General features: G+C 49.1%; 1 protein-coding gene across 3 annotated transcripts in view; it reads right to left on the bottom strand.

The window, feature by feature from the left end:
- NTRK3 (neurotrophic receptor tyrosine kinase 3) overlaps positions 1-22,836 on the bottom strand; it is a 429,790-nt gene that overhangs the window by 333,783 nt on the left and 73,171 nt on the right. For all 3 annotated transcript variants that reach the window (XM_040257595.1, XM_040257596.1, XM_040257597.1), the window contains exons 2-3: positions 17,794-17,868; positions 17,212-17,283 (exon numbers count right to left, since the gene is read on the bottom strand). In XM_040257595.1, coding sequence (XP_040113529.1) covers positions 17,212-17,283; positions 17,794-17,868 — 147 coding nt within the window. The remainder of the gene's footprint in view (positions 1-17,211; positions 17,284-17,793; positions 17,869-22,836) is intronic.

The following is a 22,836-nucleotide window of genomic DNA, read 5'->3' as shown; positions in this document are numbered from 1 at the left end:
ATGGTGATTGCAGCCATGAAATTAAAAGACGCTTACTCCTTGGAAGAAAAGTTATGACCAACCTAGATAGCATATTCAAAAGCAGAGACAATACATTGCCGAAAAAGGTCCATCTAGTCAAGGCTATGGTTTTTCCAGTGGTCATGTATGGATGTGAGAGTTGGACTGTGAAGAAAGCTGAGCGCCAAAGAATTGATGCTTTTGAACTGTGGTGTTGGAGAAGACTCTTGAGAGTCCCTTAGACTGCAAGGAGATCCAACCAGTCCATCCTTTAGGAGATCAGTCCTGGGATTTCTTTGGAAGGAATGATGCTAAAGCTGAAACTCCAATATTTTGGCCACCTCATGCAAAGAGTTGACTCATTGGAAAAGACTCATGCTAGGAGGGATTGGGGGCAGGAGGAGAAGGGGACGACAGAGGATGAGATGGCTGGATGGCATCACTGACTCGATGGACGTGAGTCTGAGTGAACTCCGGGAGTTGGTGATGGACAGGGAGGCCTGGCGTGCTGCGGTTCATGGGGTCTCAGAGTCGGACACGACTGAGCGACTGCACTGCACTGCACTGGCACCATGCATGACAGTGACAGCCCCACTCTGTGTCCACCTGCAGGGCCCCAGACACATGCACTCATTTCACAGATGCCTGCTTGCATGCTCCGTCTCTAAGTCATGTCCAGCACTTTGTGACCCCATGGACTGCAGCCCTCTGGGCTCCTGTGTCCATGGAATTCCCCAGGCAAGAATACTGGAGTGGGTTGTAATTTTCTTCCCCAGGGGAATCTTTCTGACCCAGGGATGGAACCTGCATCTCTCGTATTGGCAGGTAGATTCTTAATCACTGAGCCACCAGGGAAGACCCTTACAGAGGCTTAGAGAGACCTAAGAGGTGCTTAGCATCTTTTAGATACATCAATGAAAGTGTGGGTCCAGGTCAGTAGAAATGTGCTTATGTTTAGTCACTCAGTCATATCCAACTCTTTGTGACCCCATGGACTATCACCTGCCAGGCTCCTGTGTCCATGGGGATTCTCCAGGCAAGAATGCTGGAAAGGGTTGCCATTCCCTTCTCCAGGGGATCGTCCCAACTCAGGGATTTAACTCAGGTCTCCCACATTGCAGGCAGATTCTTTATTATCTGAGCCATCAGGGAAGTCCAAAAATTCTGGAGTGGTTAGCCTATCCCTTCTCCAGGAGATCTTCTGACCCAGGAATCGAACCGGGGTCTCCTGCATTGTAGGCAGATTCTTTACCAACTGAGCTACCAGGGAAGTTCCCAATAGAAATAAGCTCCATCAAATTTTGGTGTGATCCAAAGAAAAGACCTGATATATGTAAGAACCTGCTATGAGTCAGGACTTTAAAAGCATTATCTCATCTGAGTCCCAAGATCAGCCTATGAGGGAGGTGATTTTATCGCCAGAGAAAGAATCAGCTCAGAGAGATTAGATGAACTTCACTGAAGTCTTGCAGCTGGTCAGCAGTCAAGGTGGGAATGGAGCCCAGTTCCAACTGGCTCCAATCCTCGGGTCCTCAACACAACATTACCCTCTTCTCAAGGCTTAACTGGAATGAGGGTGGTTAGTGGTCAAGAAAATCCTAGCACAACCAGCCCTGTGCCTCTGAAAACACCTACAAAAAATGCTGATGGTCTTTGAAAAGACAAGCGTGGAGACTACCCTGGTGGTCCAGTGGTTGAGAATCTGCCTTGCAACTCAGGTGACTCAGTTCAGTCCCTGGTTGGGGAACTTAGATTCCCACATGCTACAGAGCAACTAAGCCCGTGTGCCACGACAAAAGATCCTGAGTGATGCAATGAAGATGCCATGGGCAACCAAGAACTGATGCAGCCAAATAAATACATTAAAAAAAAAAAAAAAAAGACCATTGTGGGATTACAAGGATGCCCTGTCCCAGCCAGCAAGCGAAGCTTTCCAGAGACTGCTGAGGTCCCAGTAGAGACCTGTTCCCATGAGAGCAACAGAGGAGAAGAGGCATAAGGAAGGATAGGAGGAGAGGGATAGAGGAGAGAGAGAGAAGGCTGCTGGGAAATGCGATTATTAATATTTCAAATGGAGTTCTGACTGCTTAAGCTTTATTTAAGAACATGCTTCACTGTATAATTACAAGGCCTTAATTTGTTTTCTTTTCCTCACAATAAATAAGGAGCACATGGTTGCTCTTTGCAAACACCACCCTCCCTGGTATCAGCAGAGACTCCTGATTGCAGACAGACAGCTGGCACTCAGAGGGGCAGCCCCACTGCCGCCGGGAGGGGGTGAGCTACCTGACACCTGGGACACAACCTGGCTCTCCAGATGTGGATAAAGACAAGGGACTAAGGTGCCCATTCATTTTTGGAGGAAGATGCTGGGGTGGCCGGTGGGTGGGTGAGGTCACCCTCTGATCCTCCCCTTGGAGCAGGCATTTCTGGGGGCAACTGGTGACACCAACACAGTATGGAACCAGACTCAACAAGCATCAGAGGAGGTTGATCAAATTCTCAAAGGCAGAAGCTTACTTTCTATTGCCCAATGGCTGGGCCCCAAATGCCTCTGGGCTTCAAAGCTACCCAGTGAGGAAAGGGAAACAAACGATGATGCAAGCCTCCTATCGAGTCACTCATTCATTCATCCACTGATGTGCCTGCCATGTGTCAGGGGCTGCCAAGGACTGGGTACCGGGTGGTAGAGGAGGGAGGCAGGTTGACTACCTTCAGGGAGCTTTCAGCCCAGGAGAGACAACAAACATCACAGAATTGGGGCTTCGCAGGGAGCTCAGATGGTAAAGAATCTGCCTGCAATGTGGGAGACCCGGGTTCAATCCCTGGGTCGGGAAGATCCCCTGGAGAAGGGAATGGCCACCCACTCTCGTATTCTTGTCCAGAGAATTCACAGAACTAAAAGATAATTATTCAGTTCCAATGTATATTTTATGAGACAAATGTCCTGGAAGAAAAAGAACAGGGCCCTTAGAAAAGTGATGGGAACAGCACTTGAGGCAGGGGTTGGGGTGGGGGTCATAAAAAGCTTGCTTTCAACCCATTATCGAGCTGGAACTGGAAGGAAGGGTAAGAGCTAACTAAAGAGCCTGGGGGCTGGATGAAAGTCTCCCACCCAAGGGAGACTTGCAATATTTCAAAGGCCACAAGCATGGCATGATGGAAGTTTGGAGGGAAACGCAGGGCAGCAGGAGCGAAAGAAGAGGTGGAGAGGGAGATGTCAGTCCCCAGGCTGCTACCAGGCCGGTATTGCTTCCCACCCAGATCTCTGTCCAGGCCGCATGCTCACCTGGAAGACCAAGGGAATCTGGTTCTCAGTCTAAGAGCATCAGAGGCACATTCATGAGGCTCTGATTGAAATGTTTAAACAATCTCCTTGGGACTTCCCTGGTGGTCCAGTGGTTAAGACTTCACACTCCCAAGGCAGGGGCCGTGGGTTCAATCCCTGGTCAGGGAAATGAGATCTCACATGCTGCATGGTGCAACCAAATTTAAAACAAACAAACAACAACAAAAAAAAAAACTCCTTTCCCTTTGCACAAAAAACAATCACGGGATGGGGTTAAGAATGACAGCTCTGGGGAGACCTCTTAGGACACTGGTGTGTAAGAGAGGGCTTTCCAGGTGGCTCAGTTGTAAAGAATCTGCCCGCTAATGCAGGAGACATGGGTTTGACCCCTGGGTTGGGAAGATCCTGTGGAGAAGGAAATGGCAACCCACTTCTGTATTCTTGCCTGGAGAATCCCATGGACAGAGGAGCCTGGTGGGCTACAGTCCATAGCATTACACAGAACTTAGCAGCAGCAGCAGCAGCAACGGAGCATGCACGCATGTGTAAGAGAGGCTGGGGCTCTTGGCAGGGAAGACCCAGCCCTCCCTCTAGAAGGAGATGAGGAGGTGTCTGACCCTTACTGCCTGACAGCAAATGGGGCATATAGTGGGGGACTGGAGGGAGAACCAGGCTCCACTGGTTCCAACCAGCTCCTCAACACAGCCTCCCAGCCCCCCTATCTTTGAGTTCATGGTTTTCCCCAAATACTGGGTTAGAATTCGAGGGAAGCCTGAGATCCGCCTATTTAGAGCTTGGGCTTCCACGCGCCTTAAACAAGGACTGAAATTCTGAGTTTCTGCAAAGGTTTCCAAGATACAGGACAGACTGGGTGCTGAGCATCTACCACAGGCAGCCACCACGGGAGGTGCTGTGTGCTCACTCTTTCAATTCTCACATGAAGGTCTGGAGGGCAGGAGTCCCCTCCCATTGTTCTGGGAGGGATACTGAGACATCATTCCTTGGAGGAGAGCATCAGCTTAAAGAAAGAGCTGGCAAAGCTGGAGATCCAGTGCCACCTCCAAGGTATATGCTGTTTACACTCATTCATTTCTCCCTCATTCATTCGTTTTTCAAACCTGCAATTAGTATGAAACAAACATGACGGAATAAGACCTAGTCTTCCCTCCCAAGGACTTTGCACATCATGGGAAGAGACATACCTTCTAAAGGTCTATTTCAAGTTTTCAAAGGAAACACGGGGAGGAGCCCCTCCTGGAAGCCAGGGGACTGCCATGGCTTAGATCAAGGGCAGCAGATGGTCCAGGCCTGATCTGAGAGACCCAATGCCCTTCCAAGCCAGAGTCACAATGTCTGCATCACCTAGAAGACCACCCAGAAAAGGCAGAGGCCCCTCAAGACCAAGGCAAGCCCCATGAGACAAAAGAGGTTAACCCAGGAACAAAAGAGACTTTCACAAAGCCATCAAGAGGAAACCAGGAAGAAAGACACGGGACTGCCAGCCTGCTAAGGCATGAAGAGGGACAAAAATTAATGATGACTCCAAAATAGTCACGAGAATAATCTCACTTTCTAAATCTGTCCTTAACAAGAAAAATGGAGAAAAGAGCTGTGGACAAATGGGAAGTAATGACGCCTTAGGGGAGGGGAGGGAAAAATAAAAGAAAATCTACTGAGAATAATCAAGGTTGGAAAATATAGGCACACAGCCTAATCCCCAAGGCTAGGAGACATGCAGTCCAGAGTGTTTACTCAGCACTGGACTGAGGTTTTAAAGGCAAAGCTGATGAAGTTACATAAAACTCTTAAAGCTCAGTCCAGAGAATCCTAGAGAATGGAGTTTCCTGAAATGAGAAAGAACACAGCCTTTATGCTGAATGTAGGGCTTTGACTATGAAAATTGGAAAATAAATAACACAGATAGTGGCTGGTAAAGGGAGGTGCATGGCCATACAATCTGGGTCACACTGAGTCTGCCCCGGGTGGATCACAATGCTTTCCACAAAACAAAGAGAAAAGAAAGAAATAATGAGGGAAGATGTGAGTAATCCCAGGACCATAGAGAGCCTGAAGGAGAGACTCAAATGGACAAGAAAAAAGAAACTCAATTTAGGAAGCTTGCCACCTGCCTCCCTAGGGACCAATGAGCCAATCTTTCCCATGGCTCCAGAGGGGCAATCTCCCAGGAGAATGAGGGTGTGAGTGGACTAGAAATCTACTCTCTTTGGAGGCAGCAGAGAAATGAGTGGAGACTAAGAAACTCCAAAATGAAAATCTGGAGCTTGGTGAGTTCTAGGGTGCAAAACACATGTTGGATTCAATAGGACCAAGGAGTATCCATTTAAGAGGCCAACAGGGACTCCCCTGGTGGTCCAGGGGCTAAGAGCCCAAGCTCCCAATGCAGGGCGCCAAGATTCGATCCCTGGTCAGGGAACTAGACCCCACATACCACACCTATCAGAGCCAGTGGGCCACAACTAAGACATGGCACAGCCAAACAAATAAACTTTATTATAGTAATTTATATTAAAAAATTTTAATAAAAGAGGACAACAGGGCCTTCCCTGATGGTCCAGGGGCTAAGAGCCCATGTTCCCAATGCAGGGGGCCCCCGTTCAATCCCTGGTCAGGGAACTAGATCCCACATGCCACAACCATAAGATCCTGCATGCCACAACTAAGATCCAGTCAGCCAAACAAATAAACTTTAAAATAGTAATAACTTTTTAAATTTAAAAAAAACAAAAAAGGATAACAGAGGCTCTCCCTGCAGTCATCAGACGTCACAGGAGCTGGGACATGGGAAGAACGCAAGGATGCAGCCCCTCTACTGAAACACAACTCTACTGCACTGGAAGGTTTCAAGGGTTGAAGCTGCAAACACGGGCATGAAATCATGATTCGGCAGAGCCTGGGCCTCAGAGCGCCCCTAATCTGCTCCACATCCCCTCCTCTCCCACTCCCATGCTCAGATCTTGCAATGAGGTCTGCCATCTACAGACATGGTCCTGCCCAGAACTGATGACATGGAAAGCAGCCTCGAGCTTCCTGGAAATGTGTAGATTGAATGCCCGCTGCTCCTGCACCCACATATCATAGCATGAATTTATCTCCACCTGCTCCATTCTCTTTGTGGAGCACCTGCTCTCTGTGACCATCTGCTAACGGCCCTCCTGAATGCCAGCCAGCAGGCTAAAGGGCATCGCCTGCTCCCCTCGACCCTTTTGGCAGCCAGTTAAAGAAGGACTCGGTTTCAAGGAGTCCTTCTTAGTCTCCCAGTGGTCTTTCTCCCCAAATGGCCCCCATTCTGAGAAGCGCTGCTCTGAAGCTTATTACTCGATCTTTCTGTCCAGCTGGGCTCCAGAGAACTGACACCAGCCCAGGCTGGACCTGAGTTGGCCACAGCCAATGGACAGTAGATCAGAGACCGTCCATGAAGACCATTATGAAGACCACAGGTTCTGGAGTTCTAGAGGCAGCCCATCCAGGGTTGCCTTCTGTCTCTGCCACTGAGTGGCTGTGTAAGTGTAAGCAAGTCACTTAAAGCTCTCTGTGCCTTTAATTCCCCATCTGTAAAATGGAGACAGCAATAGTGTCCACTTGCTATTATGAGCATAAAGTGACATAAGATGTGCATACAAGCTAATGCCTGGCATATAACCAGTGCTTTCTAGATGTCTTTGGAACTCGCCACATTGGAGTGACTACCATTCCAGGGATGCAGGGGTGGAGGGCCAAAATCAGCTGAAAACAGCTTTCCTCTGGCCGTGCCCCTGATGGCCACTTTTCCTCCAGGAGGGCTTCCCTGGTTGCTCAGATGGTAAAGAGAATGCCTGCAATGCAGGAGACCCGAGTTCGATCCCTGGGTCAGGAAGATCCCCTGGAAAAGGGAATGGCTACCCACTTCAGTATTCTTGGCTAGAATTCCATGGATAAAGAGCCTGATGGGCTACAGTCCATGGGGTCGCAAAGAGATGGACACGGCTGACTAACACTTTCTTCCAGAAAGAATTTCCTAAAATTCAATGAGGCCCGGTCTGGGCCATTTATAACATTGCCTCCTTTTAGAGATGTGAAAACAGATTAAATGGGTTATGCAGCTTATAGAGGGTCACAGATCATGCAGAAAAAGGGTAAATTCACATGTAAGGTATGGTCAGCCAGCACTGTCATAGCAAAGAGTACCTCTCACAGCTGACAGCCAGTCAGGGGCCGAGTCCTTCCCCGCACTCAGACGTGGACCCAGAGTTCAGCATCTTCTCCATTCCAGACCACCACCCAGACACACCACTGACTCAAGCAGTATTAGATCTGCAAAAATCCCACTGCCTTGATGCATGGCTCCATCTTGAAGTTCTGTTCCCTTGGAATTCTTTCAGCATTTACCTGCTGACCAGACATGATGGCCTGGAACCATGAACATGTGTCTACACAGCTTTGGGAGAAATTCCAAAATCATTTGGAAGGTCCTCCGAAGGAAGACCTTTGGAGAAGGTCTGTACTCACCCTGAGTGAGCGGCAGCCCCCGTGCCGTGAGCAAATTGTCCACCCATCCAAACCCACACCTCCTCCAGGAAGCCTCCTCAGATGCTCCAACTCTGATCCACAATCACACTTACAGGCTAAACCAGCGGCCCCTCCATTGCCTTGTGTTCAAAGACTGGAGAAGGTACAGAGCTTCAAAGGTGTGAGTGGTCACATTTTTGTCATAAATAATGCATAATGCATATGTGTGGAATCTGGAAAAACAGTACAGATGAACCTATTTGTAGGGCAGGAATGGAGACAGAGATTAGACAACGGACGTGTGGACACAGCAGGGGAGGGAGAGGGGATGCACTGAAAGGGTAGCACTGGCATATACACACTGCCGTGTGTGAAACCGACAGCTGGTGGGAAGCGGTTGTTCCACACAGGGGGCTCAGCTCGGGGCTCTGTGATGACCTAGGGGGCGGGATGGGGTGGGGGAGTGGCAGGGAGGCTCAAGAGGAAGGGGATGTATGTATACGCACAGCTGATTCACTTCACCGTACAGCAGAAACTGACAGCACTGTAAAGCAATTATACTCCAATAATAAAAGAAACGTTACTTGCTTGTGATTTTCTTCTTTATACATGTAAATCAGAGAAGGTCCAAAGCCATCTCATTCGTGTCCTGAGACCCTCTCTTGAGGAGGATCGAAAGGAACAGGATGGCAGGTAAGGCATCAAGAGTGAGTGTGCATTCCTGGCAGCCCAACTGGGCACTGGCTACAGCTACTGCCGTTCCTGGTTTATCCTTTTCTCTCTCTTTTCTTTTTTTAACCACAGCAAAAGATTCCTTCTTCCTCATACTCCAAGTCCACAGCAAGTCAGCTGTGGCTTCGGTCCCATCACCTCCCCAGTGAGACTCAGGCTAATGGAACAGCCTCCATCTGGAACATTAACGCCCTCTGTCCCATGACAGGGCAAAGAGACACGATGGACCACACACAGGCTCTGAAAGCTTCTGCCGGGAGGGATGTGAATGCACGTGCATGTGCGCACACACACACACACTCATCAGTTTATTGATATATAATTTACATACAAGGCACCTGATTAAACGTACAAGTTGCTGGTTTCTGGTAAATGTATAGAGTTGTGGAACCCTCACTATAATCCATTTTAGAACATATTCTCATCATCCCCAAAAGAAATCTTGTACTAGTATATTCCTGATTTATCATAACTATACTCAGTATTTTAAACTATGAAGGCATTCTTTTATGCCCATGAGAATATGACATAACATAAATCTCATTCGTTGCTTTTGGTATAATATTTTTTAAATGGCCAAGACCTGTTAGGTATAATCCTTACATCCCAGAAACTACACACCTCTCTCTGGGACACACTTGGAAACAGTTCTTAACCCAGGACTCAAGGGAAGTCTGAAAATCCCTGAAAATGTGTGAGAAACGGTACGTGTATGTGCGGGGCTTCTTATGGGAAGAAATTCTATAGAATGATCAGGCAGATTAGCATCACTCACACACTCAACAAATAGCCAAGGACCACTGCCCATGCGACAGGCATTCTTCTAGGCACGGGAGCCAAGTCTCTGCTCCGTGGAAGTTCATTCTAGTGGGGGAGCCAGGGTGTAAACAAGTAAACAAATGAAAATGGCATACGCTTGAGAGTCCCTTGGACTACAAAGAGATCAAACCAGTCAATCCTAAAGGAAATCAGCCTCATTGGAAGGACTGCTGTTGAAGCTGAAGCTCCAATACCTTGGCGACCTGAGGCAAAAAGTCGACTCATTGGAAAAGACCCTGATGCTGGGAAAGATTGAAGGCAGGAGGAGAAGAGGGCAGCAGAGGATGAGACAGTTGGATGGCATCACCGACTCAATGGAGAAGAATATGAGCAAACCCCAAGAGAGACAGTGAAGGATGGTGAAGGGAAGCTTGGTGTGCTGCAGTCCATGGGGTCGCAAAGAGTGGGACACGACTTAGCCACTGAAAACAACACATGCTGTCAGATCATCAGAAGTAATAAGGGCTGAGGAAACAGTGTAGCGAAGAGCAAGGTGAAGAAAGGCCACTCTGACTGGGAGGCTAGAGACAACTTGCTGAGAGGTCACTGGGGGAAATGAGGAGGGGGAGCAAACACTGCAGCGAGCTGGAGCTGGGGCGAGGGATTGAGCTGGAGCTGGGGCGAGGGATTCACGCAGGACGGACCAGCAAGCACCAACCCTCCAAGGAGGCGCATGAGCTCAGGGCCTTGAAAGGACTGAAAGAAAGGTTCCCAGGCTGCAGCGGAGGGCCAGGGAGAAGAGTGCAAGGGAAGCCGAGAGGGAGATGGACACCAAATCAACTCGAATCCCGGGGCCACAGTAAGAGGTTTAGCTTTTATTGTCAGTAAGGAGGGAAGTAATTGGAGGGCTTTAAGCAGTAGAGGGACACAATAGATCTATGTGTTTAAAATATCACTCTGGCAACTGTGTTGGAAATCAAATGCAGGGGACAAAGTGGAGGAAATAAAACCAGTTAGGAGGCTATTATCATAGAGCCAGAGGAGAGGATGGTGGTTTGGATCAAGACAGCCTATGCGGAGGGTGAGAGAAGCGGATGGATATAAAGCAGCCTATGGACTTGATGGACTGAATGGTGGAAGGATGGAGCAGGGCAGGGAAAGGGAAGAGGAGTCAGAAATGACTCTTAAGGTTCTGGCTTCAGCGATCTGGTGGATGGTACCATTCAGGGAAGCAAGAAACACTGAGGGCTTGGAGTCAGGACGGGGAATGAAATAAAGAATTCTGTTTTGGCCAAGTTGAGTCTGCCTTGTGTCTTAACCACCCAAGTAAAGATGCCAGCCGGTCAATTTGATTTATGAGTCCAAAGGGCCAGGATGGGAGCAAGGCGAGGAATATAAAGTTAGGGGTTTAGTGCTAAAGCCCCTTCCACTTTCAACTATCCATGATTCTGTGAAATCAGAGACCACCGACCAGAAAGAAGTCATCAATAACAGCAAAGAAAATATTGAGTCTTTCGTAAAGCACCGTTTTAAGCACTTTTGAAGCACTGTCTCCTTTAAAGCTCAGAACAATCTCATGAAGTGGGAACTCATACATTCCCTTCAAAGCTCACGGAAGCTCATCAGCTTGCCTAACGTCCCAAAGTTGTACAGGGAAGATAGAGGATTGGAACTTTGGCCTTTCTGTCTCCAAAGCCTACATTCCTGACTGTTACTACACAATGCCCAATGGCTAAGTTCTCTACATAAAAGGAAGGGCACGCGTGGAGAAGAGATCTGGGGACAAGTGTGCCAGTTACAACCCCTCTGGGACTTGGAGAAAAGTCAGCGCAGAGGTAAAGGGCAGGCCGAGAGGCACAAGTCTACTGATACAATATCCACATGCTGTCTTAGACCCAGACTGGGGTGGCTATTTCAAGGAGAGAGAACACCGAGCGGTTTACAACACATCATAAATCCATCTCACCAAGTGTTCACCCCAGCGGTTCAGAAACATGTGCTGCCAGCTCAGATGTGTCGCTGAAAGAGCAGGGACCCTGGCCACTTCCTCTAATCCTATCTGCCCAGTGTTGCTGACTTTCACTCCTTGTGAACATAACACAATTAACATGCCCACAATTAACACAATAATCATGCCCAAAGCAGGCCACTCTCCCCTCCCCACCACATCCTGCTCCCACACAGGTCAGCTCCAGGCTGGCTCTCTCAGGGGGAAGATCCCATGTACATTTGCAGAGGAATAACTTAGTGTGACATTCAGAACTTTAGGGGGAGAAATCAACCAACTGAACACAAGAAAGGTCCCATCACAACCACTCTAAGGGATTAACTACATTCTCTTGGCTTGCTGGAATCTTACATTACATATTCTTGGAAATAAGTGGGCCACAGGCTAGCGTTAAGAAATCTTTTACAACAAAGATATTCAGGTCATAATGTAGCTGTTGTTATAGGATTTGACCTGAATAGGAAAAGAAATGAAATGGAGCTTTCTAAACGGGAGCTCTTTGAGGATGGATGGTGCTAAATACCCCCGGGGAAATGGCTGCTCTCTAATAAAACTTTAAAGACCCTCCCCCCACCACCACAAGGAATTGTTGCTATGAAAGCTTGACAGAGAAACAAAACATGCCAAAGGAGTGGAAAAGTCCATGGACTTTAGAGCCTAAAGGATCCGAGTCCAAATCCTGGTTGTACCACTAATTACTATGTGACCTTGGGGAAACTCAGTTATGACTTCTGAGCTTCAGTGTTCTCATCTATGAAATGGGGATGGGGAGCCCAAACCTAAGAGTTACTGTGAGGGGTGAGATTATATTTGCCAAAGCAGCAGGTCCAGTCCTTGGCACATAGTAAGTTCTTAATCAGTATTAGCCTTTCCCCTTCTCCTCATATACCTGCATTTTTTATGCAATTCTGTAAAAATGACATTTTTTAATTGCATCAGTGAAAAACATTGTCCTTCCCAGTCCATGAGCTCCAGGAGAAAGATTCTTGTAAAGAGAACCAGAGGACTTCAGTGCAGTTGTATTTCTGCTATTTATGACAGGCCTTCCCTGGACCTGTCTTCCAGGCTATAAAGGAAGGCTGCCTACCACACTCCCCCACCCAGGAGGATCCCCCAGGTAAAGGGATTAGAGCAGATAATATAGGAGAAAGTACTTTGAAACCAGACAGTGCTCTATAGATGAAAGCAAGTACAACCAGTCCATTCTGAAGGAGATCAGTCCTGGGTGTTCTTTGGAAGGAATGATGCTAAAGCTGAAACTCCAGTACTTTGCCCACCTCATGCAAAGAGTTGACTCACCGGAAAAGACTCTGATGCTGGGAGGGATTGGGGGCAGGAGGAGAAGGGGACGACAGAGGATGAGATGGCTGGATGGCATCACCGACTCGATGGACGTGAGTTTGAGTGAACTCAGGGAGTTGCTGATGGACAGGGAGGCCTAGGGTCGCAAAGAGTCGGACACAACTGAGCGACTGAATTGAACTGAACCATCATTTGAGTGCAGATATTAGCTAGACACTGTCATCACTCTGCTTATGGAGACTCCAAGCTGCGGCTATCTGTTATGTATGTGAGCCATCCCAGAGAAGACAAACGGCAGAAAGGAAGAGAAGAGTCTGCTGCAGGAGGTGAGGTTAGAGCACTCAGCAAGCAATCCAAATTCTGTAGTGCTGGTGGGTGTGGTCTCAAGTGAGATGGAAATCAACAAAGTGTACGCTCATCAGTTGCCACTGGTTGGATCCTTTCTGAAACTAAAAGGGGTAAGAAGGGTGTGCACACAGTCTAGAGCAGGAGTCCCCAGTGGGTTCTGGTCTGTGGCCTGTTAGGAACCGGGAGAGCAGCAGGTGAGCAAGGGAAGCTTCATCTGTATTTACAGACATTCTCTATCACTCACATTACCGCCGAGCTCCGCCTCCTGTCAGTGGAGTGGCAGCATCAGATTCTCATAGCACCGCAAATCCTGCTGTGAACAGCACACTCAGAGGAATCTCAGTTGCACACTCCATCCCTCCAGCCCCTCGTCTCGTCCATAGAAAAATCATCTTCCACGAAACCAATGAAACCAGTGCCTGGTACCAAAAAGGTTAGGGATCTCTGATCTAGAGAAGATGGACTAAATGGAGACTATAGAGGATCTATCAGGGTTTGTTCATCAGCCAGCATTCAAGGAAGAAAGTCATCCGAGAGAGTGTAGACTGGAGTCTTCTAGTCACCAGAGAGACACAGGACAGAAATCCAGCTTTTCCTTTAATAAAGCGGGGTCATAATCACCATCAAAGCTGTATTATCTCTCCTCATTGATTCTAGGATCACCACCCCAGTAATAACAGTAATTCCATCACTATTAGCAGCTTGCATTTATAAACACTATTTACTGGCACTGGGCTAAGTGCCGTATGTGCCTCCTATCATAAATCTTTATCGTATCCTATCACTGGAACAGGCACCATCATTACACCTATTTTACAGATGAGCAAATAGTGGTTCCAATGATCTATTTGGAAAATCTTTATCCTTAAAAATTTAGAATCCAAAATCTTTCACCAAGGAAAGGATATATAAGGGTCAAGAATATTCCAGTCTCTCAAATGTATATAAATCAGTATTTAGTTTTTCACACTCAATAAAAGACAAAGAAGACAGACGCGGTCAAAAAGAGATGCTCAGTCACTCATAAACCTTGAAGAGTCCTAGTCTCCAGCCTTCTTTGTGGCAGACAATTTGGCCTTCATATGGCTGGCTCGTTTTCTGGCATGAGAGAGTATTATGACTAATGCAGCAGCCGCTGAGAGGTGCGGGGCAGCTGGACCAATCAGAACAACTTGGGTAACTTGACATCGGTACAGAAGGCAATGATTTCACTTCCTGCTTCTTATTGTGCACAGAAGGGGAGAAGAAAAGACTTAGCTATCACCCTAAAAAAAGGGGGGGAACAGGAAGGGGGGGAAAAAGCCACCAAGCCAGAGCTCGGCAATTAGTGCTGGAGTAAGTGACCATCTTGTGATTGCTCAGCTGGGGCCTGAAAACTTGTAAATGCACTTAGAGGACAGAAATAGAAGATGTTGTGAGAGAGCAGAGAAACCTTGCCCATTTGCCAGGAGAAAGTGTCCCGGAGCTGCCGGGAAATTCACTCAGTCGAGATGTGGGATGCATCTCTGTAAATGGGAAAAGTTAATAAGTGAACCCATCAATGAAGCCAGTGCACATGTCTGGACCTCTTGACTCTCCTCTCTGGGACCTCCAGGCTCCTCCTCCAGCAGCCTCTGGGCCAGATGCTGACCTATCACGTGGATCTGAGCAGCCAGCTCATCCCTAATATGCAGACAGGCCCAAACTGGGGTTGGGCTGACGGTGACCTGTCTATCTCACTCTTGATCCTTTTGCAGCCAACCGCAACACCTGGGCAAGAGCTGGCCAGTGTGTCCAGGAGGAAACAGGGCCCAAGGTCATGGGCAGGTTCACTGGTATCATCAGAACCTATGCCACTGACACCCTTCCTGCCCCCAAAGCCTTGGGGAATCTTGCAAAGCCCCACCAGCCTGTCACTGCCAGCAGACCCGGATCATCTCAAAGGAGATGGTGGGTCACAGCCCTCTTCAGGGATCTCAAGGGTAATTCAAAGACAAGCTCTAGTACAACAAACTTCAGAGACACCTGGAACCCAAGCTGCATGCCTCCCCCCACCTCTGTGGCCCTTGGACATGTGATACGTCTGAAAACCCTCTCAAATGCCTGGAGAGCTGCAGAGGACAGGTGCGCAGGCAGACTCTGAGCACCAACCCACTGCTGTCTAAAAGGACAGAGCCTCTCCCATGCGGGTACCTTCTGTCCCCCAAGTCTGACCCCGGCCCCCAAGTTGGCATTCCCCATGTCACGTTCTGTCCACAGTGTGATACTGCCTGGCCCATGGTGTTGAAAGGCTTTATTTTTAGTGCCAGTATTTAAAATTTGAGAGGTTTCACTAAACCTCCAGCTCTTCTTGAAAAAAAAAAAAAAAACCCACAGTAAATCTGGCAACCCAAGGCCCCACCTCGTTACAACAGCAGTCTGCTAGAACTGTTTACAGGTTGGCCCTAAGCGGGAACACGTGGTCCCCAGCTTCCACTGTCCCCATTGGTCCTCTGTGGGCATCTGGCTCTGTGATGAGTTAGTATGAAAAGGAGACTTCTCAGAGGTCAAAAGCTTCGTCCCCTGGGACAGTTTACATGGAAAGTCAAATCCCCAGTAAAATAAACACCTGCAACATCTGGTCCCAGCTACACCCCCAGCTGCAAAGAACACACATCAGGAGAATCCCGCCACAGAGGCTCAACTAGGGCAAGGGGGCAACAAATAATTGAGACAGCTGTGGTGGGGCACAGAGGAGGACTCGGTCCCCCATGGCTACTACATAAGACCCTGAGTAACGGCCCTGCAGTGTGCCATGTCCAAAGGGAGGAGAGAAAGTTCAGCACAAAGCAGGGGTGGCCGTTACTGATTTCAAAAATAAAAATACTTATCAAGCTCTCACTCATGCTCAGTTGATTCAGTCGTGTCTGACTCTGTTGCAACTCTGATCTGTAGCCCGCCAGGCTTCTCTGTCCATGGGATTCTCCAGGCAAGAATGCTGGAGTGGGTAGCCATGCTCTCCTCCAGGGGATCTTCCCAGCCCAGGGATGGAACCCGCAGCTCCTGTGTCTCCTGCCTTGGCAGGTGAATTCTTTACTGCTGAGCCACCAGGGAAGCCCTAAGCTTTCACTAGGTGCTTGGAAAGACACGCAAAGGCCCAGGGTTGAGGCCAGGACCCCCCAAAGGAGAAACAACCCGCCCACCACAATTCTCCACGATCTTTTCTCTTCCTCCACCTCCCCTCCACTTCCCTCGGACGCTCTGTCTCTTCCGGTGAGATTCCTATGCAGCCGGATGCCCTTCAAGTCCAAAGTGCTTGTACCAGAGCAACTCTCAGGTGGCCGGAGGAAAGATTTGTCTGCGCACCATTCCTCATTTTCTGGCCAAATACAACAGACTCCACCCCGCTGGTTTCTATGGAATCTCTGCTCTTGGAGAACATGCCCCATAGATGTCCAAGATGGCCACCATCTGCAAAGACCTGACCAAATACCAAGGACCCCCATGGGTGCAGTGTGTTGGCACTTTCCCTAACTGCTGGCTCTAGGTTTCCTTTCGAGCCCATCTCTCCCCAGAAAATGGCAGTCCTCCCATCAAACCCCAGAGTCTTCAACCCAGAACTAGGCTTAGAGAGGAAGCACGAAGCTCATGAGATTCCATCTGCACAGGTCTAGACAGAGTTGAGCCTGAGGAGGGCCCACCACCATCAAACAGGGCAGTGGTGGGAGGGGAGAGGCAGGAGGAGAAGGCTCAGACAGACAGGATCCCAGCAGAGCCAGGTCACCTCGAGCATGTCCCAAAGCTGTGTGACTTTATATACTGGTGTCTCTGCTTTTCAGAGCTCTTCGCCACTGAACCCAGGATCTATCTAGACGTGACACTTGGCCTGGCCCTACTTTCTCTCAGCCAACCCCACCCCAACACACACACACATTTACGGACCTACAAATGGTCTCTGAAGAGTAGTATTCACATCACACACTACACTTACATGGGGAATTTCCTCTCATTTACATTCCCACTAAGATGCAAATTTCATCATAAAAAGTGAACAAACCAACCCCCTAGTCTCAGGCTTTACCTTCCAATAGGAACCTCAGAGATCATCAAATCCAAAACCCTCATCTTAAAGGGCAAAACTCTGAGGCCCAGAGAAGCGATGGGACTTGCCCCAGGACACACACTAGCGAAGCCAGGTCCAGATCCCAGGCCTCGGGCTTCATCCCCCAGGACTCTCTCTCCCTGCCGTATGCCTGCTCCCATCCACCCACCCACCGATTCCCTGCAGCCCGGACCCAGCTCTACTCACATATAGCGCAAGTGGGGGTTCTTGGCAAAGGCTCTGGGCTGGATGTTCCGAAGTCCTGAGTTCTTGATGGTCCTGAAGAGAGAGAGGAAAAGAGGGTCAGCAGAGCTTACAAGGTAGAGATACAGCTCTGCTCTGAGCCAAGGCTGACAGCCAGTGAGGCCAAAACTGGACGACAGATGCCTCTGTAAACTGAATGCATTTCTTCATCACCAATCATCACTTGTGGTCCAGCTGAGGGACAGGACCACAGGACCAGTGGGCAAGATCTGGACTCACATTCCACTGGGACCTGGGTGAGGGTGAGAAATGTGCCCATCCTGGCAAGTGGATAAGACTCTGGTCCAGAAACTCTAGCAACTGCAGCCTTCTCCCTTTCCCCACCCCAATTCCCCCACAGTCACTCGCACTGAATCCAAAGGAGGAGGTGACTGGGAATATCCCTGCTCCTTGGGGACCATCAGTCCAGCATGGGACTGAGGAAAGCACTAACCCGGGGGACGTGGGTTCAGGTTGTATCTTGAAGCCTGGACTATGTATGGGCTGGCCCCTGCCCCCACCCCCACCCAGAGCTGGTGCACTCACAGCTTTTGGAGGCCAGTATAGAGCTCCATGTCCACAGCGTTGAGCGTGTGCAGACCGCGCCAGTTCTCTATGTGTCTGCAGGGAGGGAGGAAAGGCAAGGTTCAGGTCAGCAGAGGGATCACCAGAAAGATGCTGGCTTTAGTGCCAGAGACCTGGGCTTAAATCCTGGAGCAGCCACCCGTGAGCCAGGCTCTCCACCAAGTCCCCAGTGATCTCTGAGCCTGCTTCATTCTCTCTCTGCATGGGGCCACACACATAACCTGGCTGATGGGCTTGCTGGGAGATCCCAAGTTCTGAGCCCATGGATAGTGTTTAATGCCCTCACATCCCCTGGGCTCTAGAAAGACTACTCTTTACATTCTTGAGATTCAATCTCCCTGCAGGTCTTCCTAATTCAGTTTCTTTTCATTCTCTTTTAGTTCTTTTTAACTTCTAGGAATTTTTTTTTTTTTTAAGAACAGGCTCATTTTCTACATTCCTGCCCACAGAAACAATACAAACGAAGTGATTTTTTTTAAAGGGGTTGGGGGCAGCTTGCTCGTGAACATGGCTTTTCAGTGGAAAAGCCCAGAAGGAACACACATCACCTCAGGGTCCCCTAAGGGCCAGACACTGACAACCCCCTTTGGGTGAGAGTAAAAGTTAGTCACTCAGTCGTGTCTGACTCTTTTCGACTCCATGTATCGTAACTCGCCAGGCTCCACTGTCCATGGAATTCTCCAGGCAAGAGTACCAGAGTGGGTAGCCATTTCTTCTCCAGGGGATCTTTCTGACACAGGGATCAAATCTGAGTCTCTTGCATCGCAGTCAGATTCTTTACCGTCTGAGCCACCAGGGAAGCCCCCTTTGGTTACCATGACCCAATTCATCTGGAGTTCAAGGACGTCAGTGGCTTCATATGGCATAACCAACTCCACAAAGGAGGCATGACCAAAGGCCTGGGTGTCATGGAAAGAACAGGAGGCTGGCATTCGAGGAGCCGGATTCCAGCTTTATCTCTGGGACTTTAGCAGCCATGGCTTTGAGCATGAGCTCTCAACACTCTGGGTCTCTGGTGTCCTCATTTGTAAGGGGAGAGAGTTACACCAGATCAGCAGTTTCTCCCCCATCTCGTCACAAAGATCTTCTTTTAGAACTTTCTCCCGAGAGATTTCATGCTTAGCTCCCTAAACATGTGTCAAGCAAGCACACACACTTATTAAGCAATAATTAATTCATCTTCTCAGATTTACTAATCCAAGATATAAATCACTGTTAACCAGAGTTTTTTTTTTAATCAACGGGCATAAACCAGCACTGACTCACCCAGCAGATAAATTCCAGCCCAAAGCAAAGGAATTCTCGAAAGTACTGTTAGCATGGAAGGGCTCGTCATGGGTATGGATTTGATTTCCTTTGTTTGGTGTATATATATATATATATATATATATATATATAGAGAGAGAGAGAGAGAGAGAGAGAGAACACCAGGGACAAACATCCTGCATTACTGCTTTGGGGTCCTGTTGAGAACCATTAGACAAGCAGTCCTCAACCATTTTTGGCCCCAGGGACTGGTTTTGTGGAAGACAATTTTTCTACCGACTGGAGAGGGTGGGTGGCTGGGGGATGATTCAAGCGTATTACGTTTATTGTGCATTTTATTTCTATTATTATTACATCAGCTCTACCTCAGATCATCAGGCTTTAGATCCCGGAGGTTAGGGACCTCTGCATTAGACTATTGATTACCAAGGTCCTTTCCAGCTCCAAAGTCATCTGAGAGGAGGCCATTCATACACCCCCACCCCCCCAAGGAGCTCTAGGGGGCCATAGGAAAAAGCCTCCTGCTGCTCTCCTGGGCTCTGACTCTCCCATCAGTGCCCCCAAGGTCTAAGCATCCTCTTGGAGAGGAGGGGGAAGACATGACAGCTCGCCCTGGGACAGTGGTACCCGAGGCACAGGAAAGACAGCCACCTTCCCCAGACATCCCCGCCCAGGCCCCACCTCACCCGTGGTTCTGCCATCTGCCATCAGGTGGGAGCAGAGCCAGGAAGGCCGCAGGGAGGCGGTGGCCAGGGCCTCTGGAAGCATTTCAGAGCCGTGCAGCGACAAGGTATGCCAAGAGCCCTTTTTGTACCACATTCTCTCGGAGCCCCTGCTAAGCAGCCAGACACATTAGCATCTGCTGGGGACATGGGCCAGGTGGCCAGGTCGGTACTGAATTCCTTCTCCAAAGCCTTCTCCCCTGGAAGCTGCATGGCCCCAGGACAGTTTGTTTGGTCTGGGTTTGCCAGGGCAGGGACCCCGGCTCCATGTCAGCTGAGAAGGAAGGCCAGAGAGGGCAGAAGGACCTGTGCCAGCCCCACCCCCACCCGGGCTATCCATTCAGTCCATGTAAGCCACCAAGTGTTAACAGACTGCAGTGTTCCTGCCGACGGGTCTTCATTCATGGGAGCCCAGCTTCACACAAGCTCCCAACAAGCAGCTGTCGATCAAGTTGTTTAAATAAATGAAATCAGTTTTCTGAGCCCACATTAGAATTCCAGAAATGTGTTTTTATTATGGCTGAGTTGTCAATCATTATTGCAGTCGAATACTTGACTTCTCTCAGCCTTCCTGTCCTTATGCCCACAAATGACCTTTCCCCGGCAGGGCGCTCACTGACACGGCAGGATGATGGCTGAAGTCCTGGGTGCACAGGGCTCTCTCGTCTATATCATATAGCCCCTTGTATCTTCTTTTGAGTCTGAATTTTCCTACATCAGGGAACGGCACTTTTATAGCAACTGTGATTAGGAGTTGGTGCTCCGAAGCTAGGTTAGCCACTACAAACTCCAGCCCACAACCCATTTCCATACAGCCTGAGAAATAAGAATAGTTTTTACATTTTTAAAAAAATCTAACATAGAATCCTATTTTGTGACATGTGAAAAGTATATGAAATTTAAATCTCCATGTTCATACTTGCTCATTTACTCTTGTCTGTGACCACTTTTCTCCGCAAAAATGGAATAGAGTTATTGCTGCAGAAGCTCACTTAAAATATTGACTTTCTGGCCTTTCATAGAAAAAAGTTGCTGACCCCTGCCTAGAGCCAGACTGCCAGGATACTGTCTCCATCACTACCTCGATCTATGGGACCCTGTCCAGTTTTCTTCGCTTGTCTGTGCCTCAGTTTCTTCATCTGTCAAATGGGAATAATAGAATACCTCCAGCATAAGAAGGACGTAAGGATTGCACATTACATTAAAAAGCCGTTAAAGCAGCTGGGGTCAGAGTAAGTCCTCAGAGAGTGCCCACTGTGATGATTATTTTTAACCTCAGGCTTTGTAGAGGCTGGGCTTCCCTGATGGCTCAGACCATAACTAATCAGCCTGCAGTGGAGGAGACCTGGGTTTGATCCCTGGGCTGGGAAGATCCCCTGGAGAAGGGAATGACTACCCACCCCAGTATTCTTTCCTGGAAAATCCCATGGACAGAGGAGCCTTCGGGGGGTTACAGTCCGTGGGGTCACAAAGATATGGACACAGCTAAGCAGCTAGCATTTTCATTCTTTTCACTTCTGTAGAGGCCGAGCAGTCTTTCATGCTAAAAGGGCAGCCTGGTTCTGCTGGAAGTTGTCATTTCTCAGCCATCATTGATAAAAACTCCGAGTGGCAGAAGGGTGGAGGGGCAGTAAACCTGTCATTCATGACCTCCAGGAAAACTGTTCGAGCTGAAATTATAAACAGCGTCAGAGGATGCACAGACGGCAGCGCCGAGCGGGTTCTCAGGGAAGAGCAGAACCGCGAAGGTGCAGCCTGACATTTGCCGTTGACATGGGCAGGGAGCCTGCCAAGCTTTCCCAGTGACTCACCACTTGGTACCAGCCCCAGGGGTCGTAACTCTGCTGGCTGCTTTGTGCTAATGCAGAGACCATGAGTTTAAGTGGAAAAGGCAGGCTCTAAAAATATAATAAATAAATAAGACCAAGTCTGAGAGAGGTCCGCTTTGCTTTGGTCTGTAGTAAACAGTGGTTCCCTTGGCCCAGTACAATTACACGTGACTTCTTTTGGTGTGCTTTTCTGGGTTGTTCACGTTGTTTGCATGGCGCATGGATTCTGTCATCTGGAAAGCAATCACAAATGATGGAGGGCTTCCCAGGTAGCTCGGTGGTAAAGAATCCACCTGCCAATGCAGGAGACTCGGGTTCTATCCCTGATCTGGGAAGATCCCATGGTGAAAGAAATGGCAACCCACTCCAGTATTCCTGCCTGAAGAATCCCATGGACAGAGGAGCCCGGCAGGCTACAGTCCATGGGGTCACAAAAAGAGTGGGACACAACTTACCATCTAAACAACAAGAATGACCATGTTTTTAAAGGAAGGTTAGGCCCTTGAGCCCTGTCCAGCAGGGCAGTCACTGGTCTCCTTCTCCCAGGACGACAGGCTGCACCAGCCCATCCGAGCGGCAGCCTCGCACTCGCCTGCCACCACTGTGGAAGGCTCGAGAACTCAGAGCGGTGCCAGGAACACAGGTCAGCAGGAGCCCAGATCCCGCATCGTCTGCTCAGGCATAGAGCGTGCGGCGCTGGTGGCCCTGCAAAGACTTGCAGCCTCCCCTCAGTGTGACTCCGGGCTCCCATCCCTACTCTAATTCCCTCCACTTTAGTCTCTTGAATTCAGCGGTTCCCAACTAGAGGCAATTTTGCCCCCAGAGGTCATTTGGCAACGTCTGGAGACATTTGGGGGGCTTCCCTATGGCCCAGCAGTAAAGAATCTGCCTGCAATACAGGAGATCCAGGTTTGATTCCTGGGTCAGAAAGATCCCCTGGAGGAGGGCATGGCAACCCACTCCAGTATTCTTGCCTGGAGAATCCCATGGACAGAGGATCCTGACAGGCTACGGTCCATAGAGTCTCCAAGAATCGGACATGACTGAAGCGACGGAGCACACACACCAGGAGACATTTCCGACGGCCACACTGGGGTCAGGGAGAGACACCGGCATCCACAGTGATGCTCCTAAACATTCCATCATCCACCAGGCAGCATCCCCACAGCAAGGAGTTATCTGCCCCA

Source organism: Oryx dammah, unplaced genomic scaffold (genome assembly GCF_014754425.2).
Source record: "Oryx dammah isolate SB20612 unplaced genomic scaffold, SCBI_Odam_1.1 HiC_scaffold_16, whole genome shotgun sequence".
NCBI lineage: Eukaryota > Metazoa > Chordata > Mammalia > Artiodactyla > Bovidae > Oryx > Oryx dammah.
This window is presented reverse-complemented; position numbering and strand designations above follow the sequence as displayed.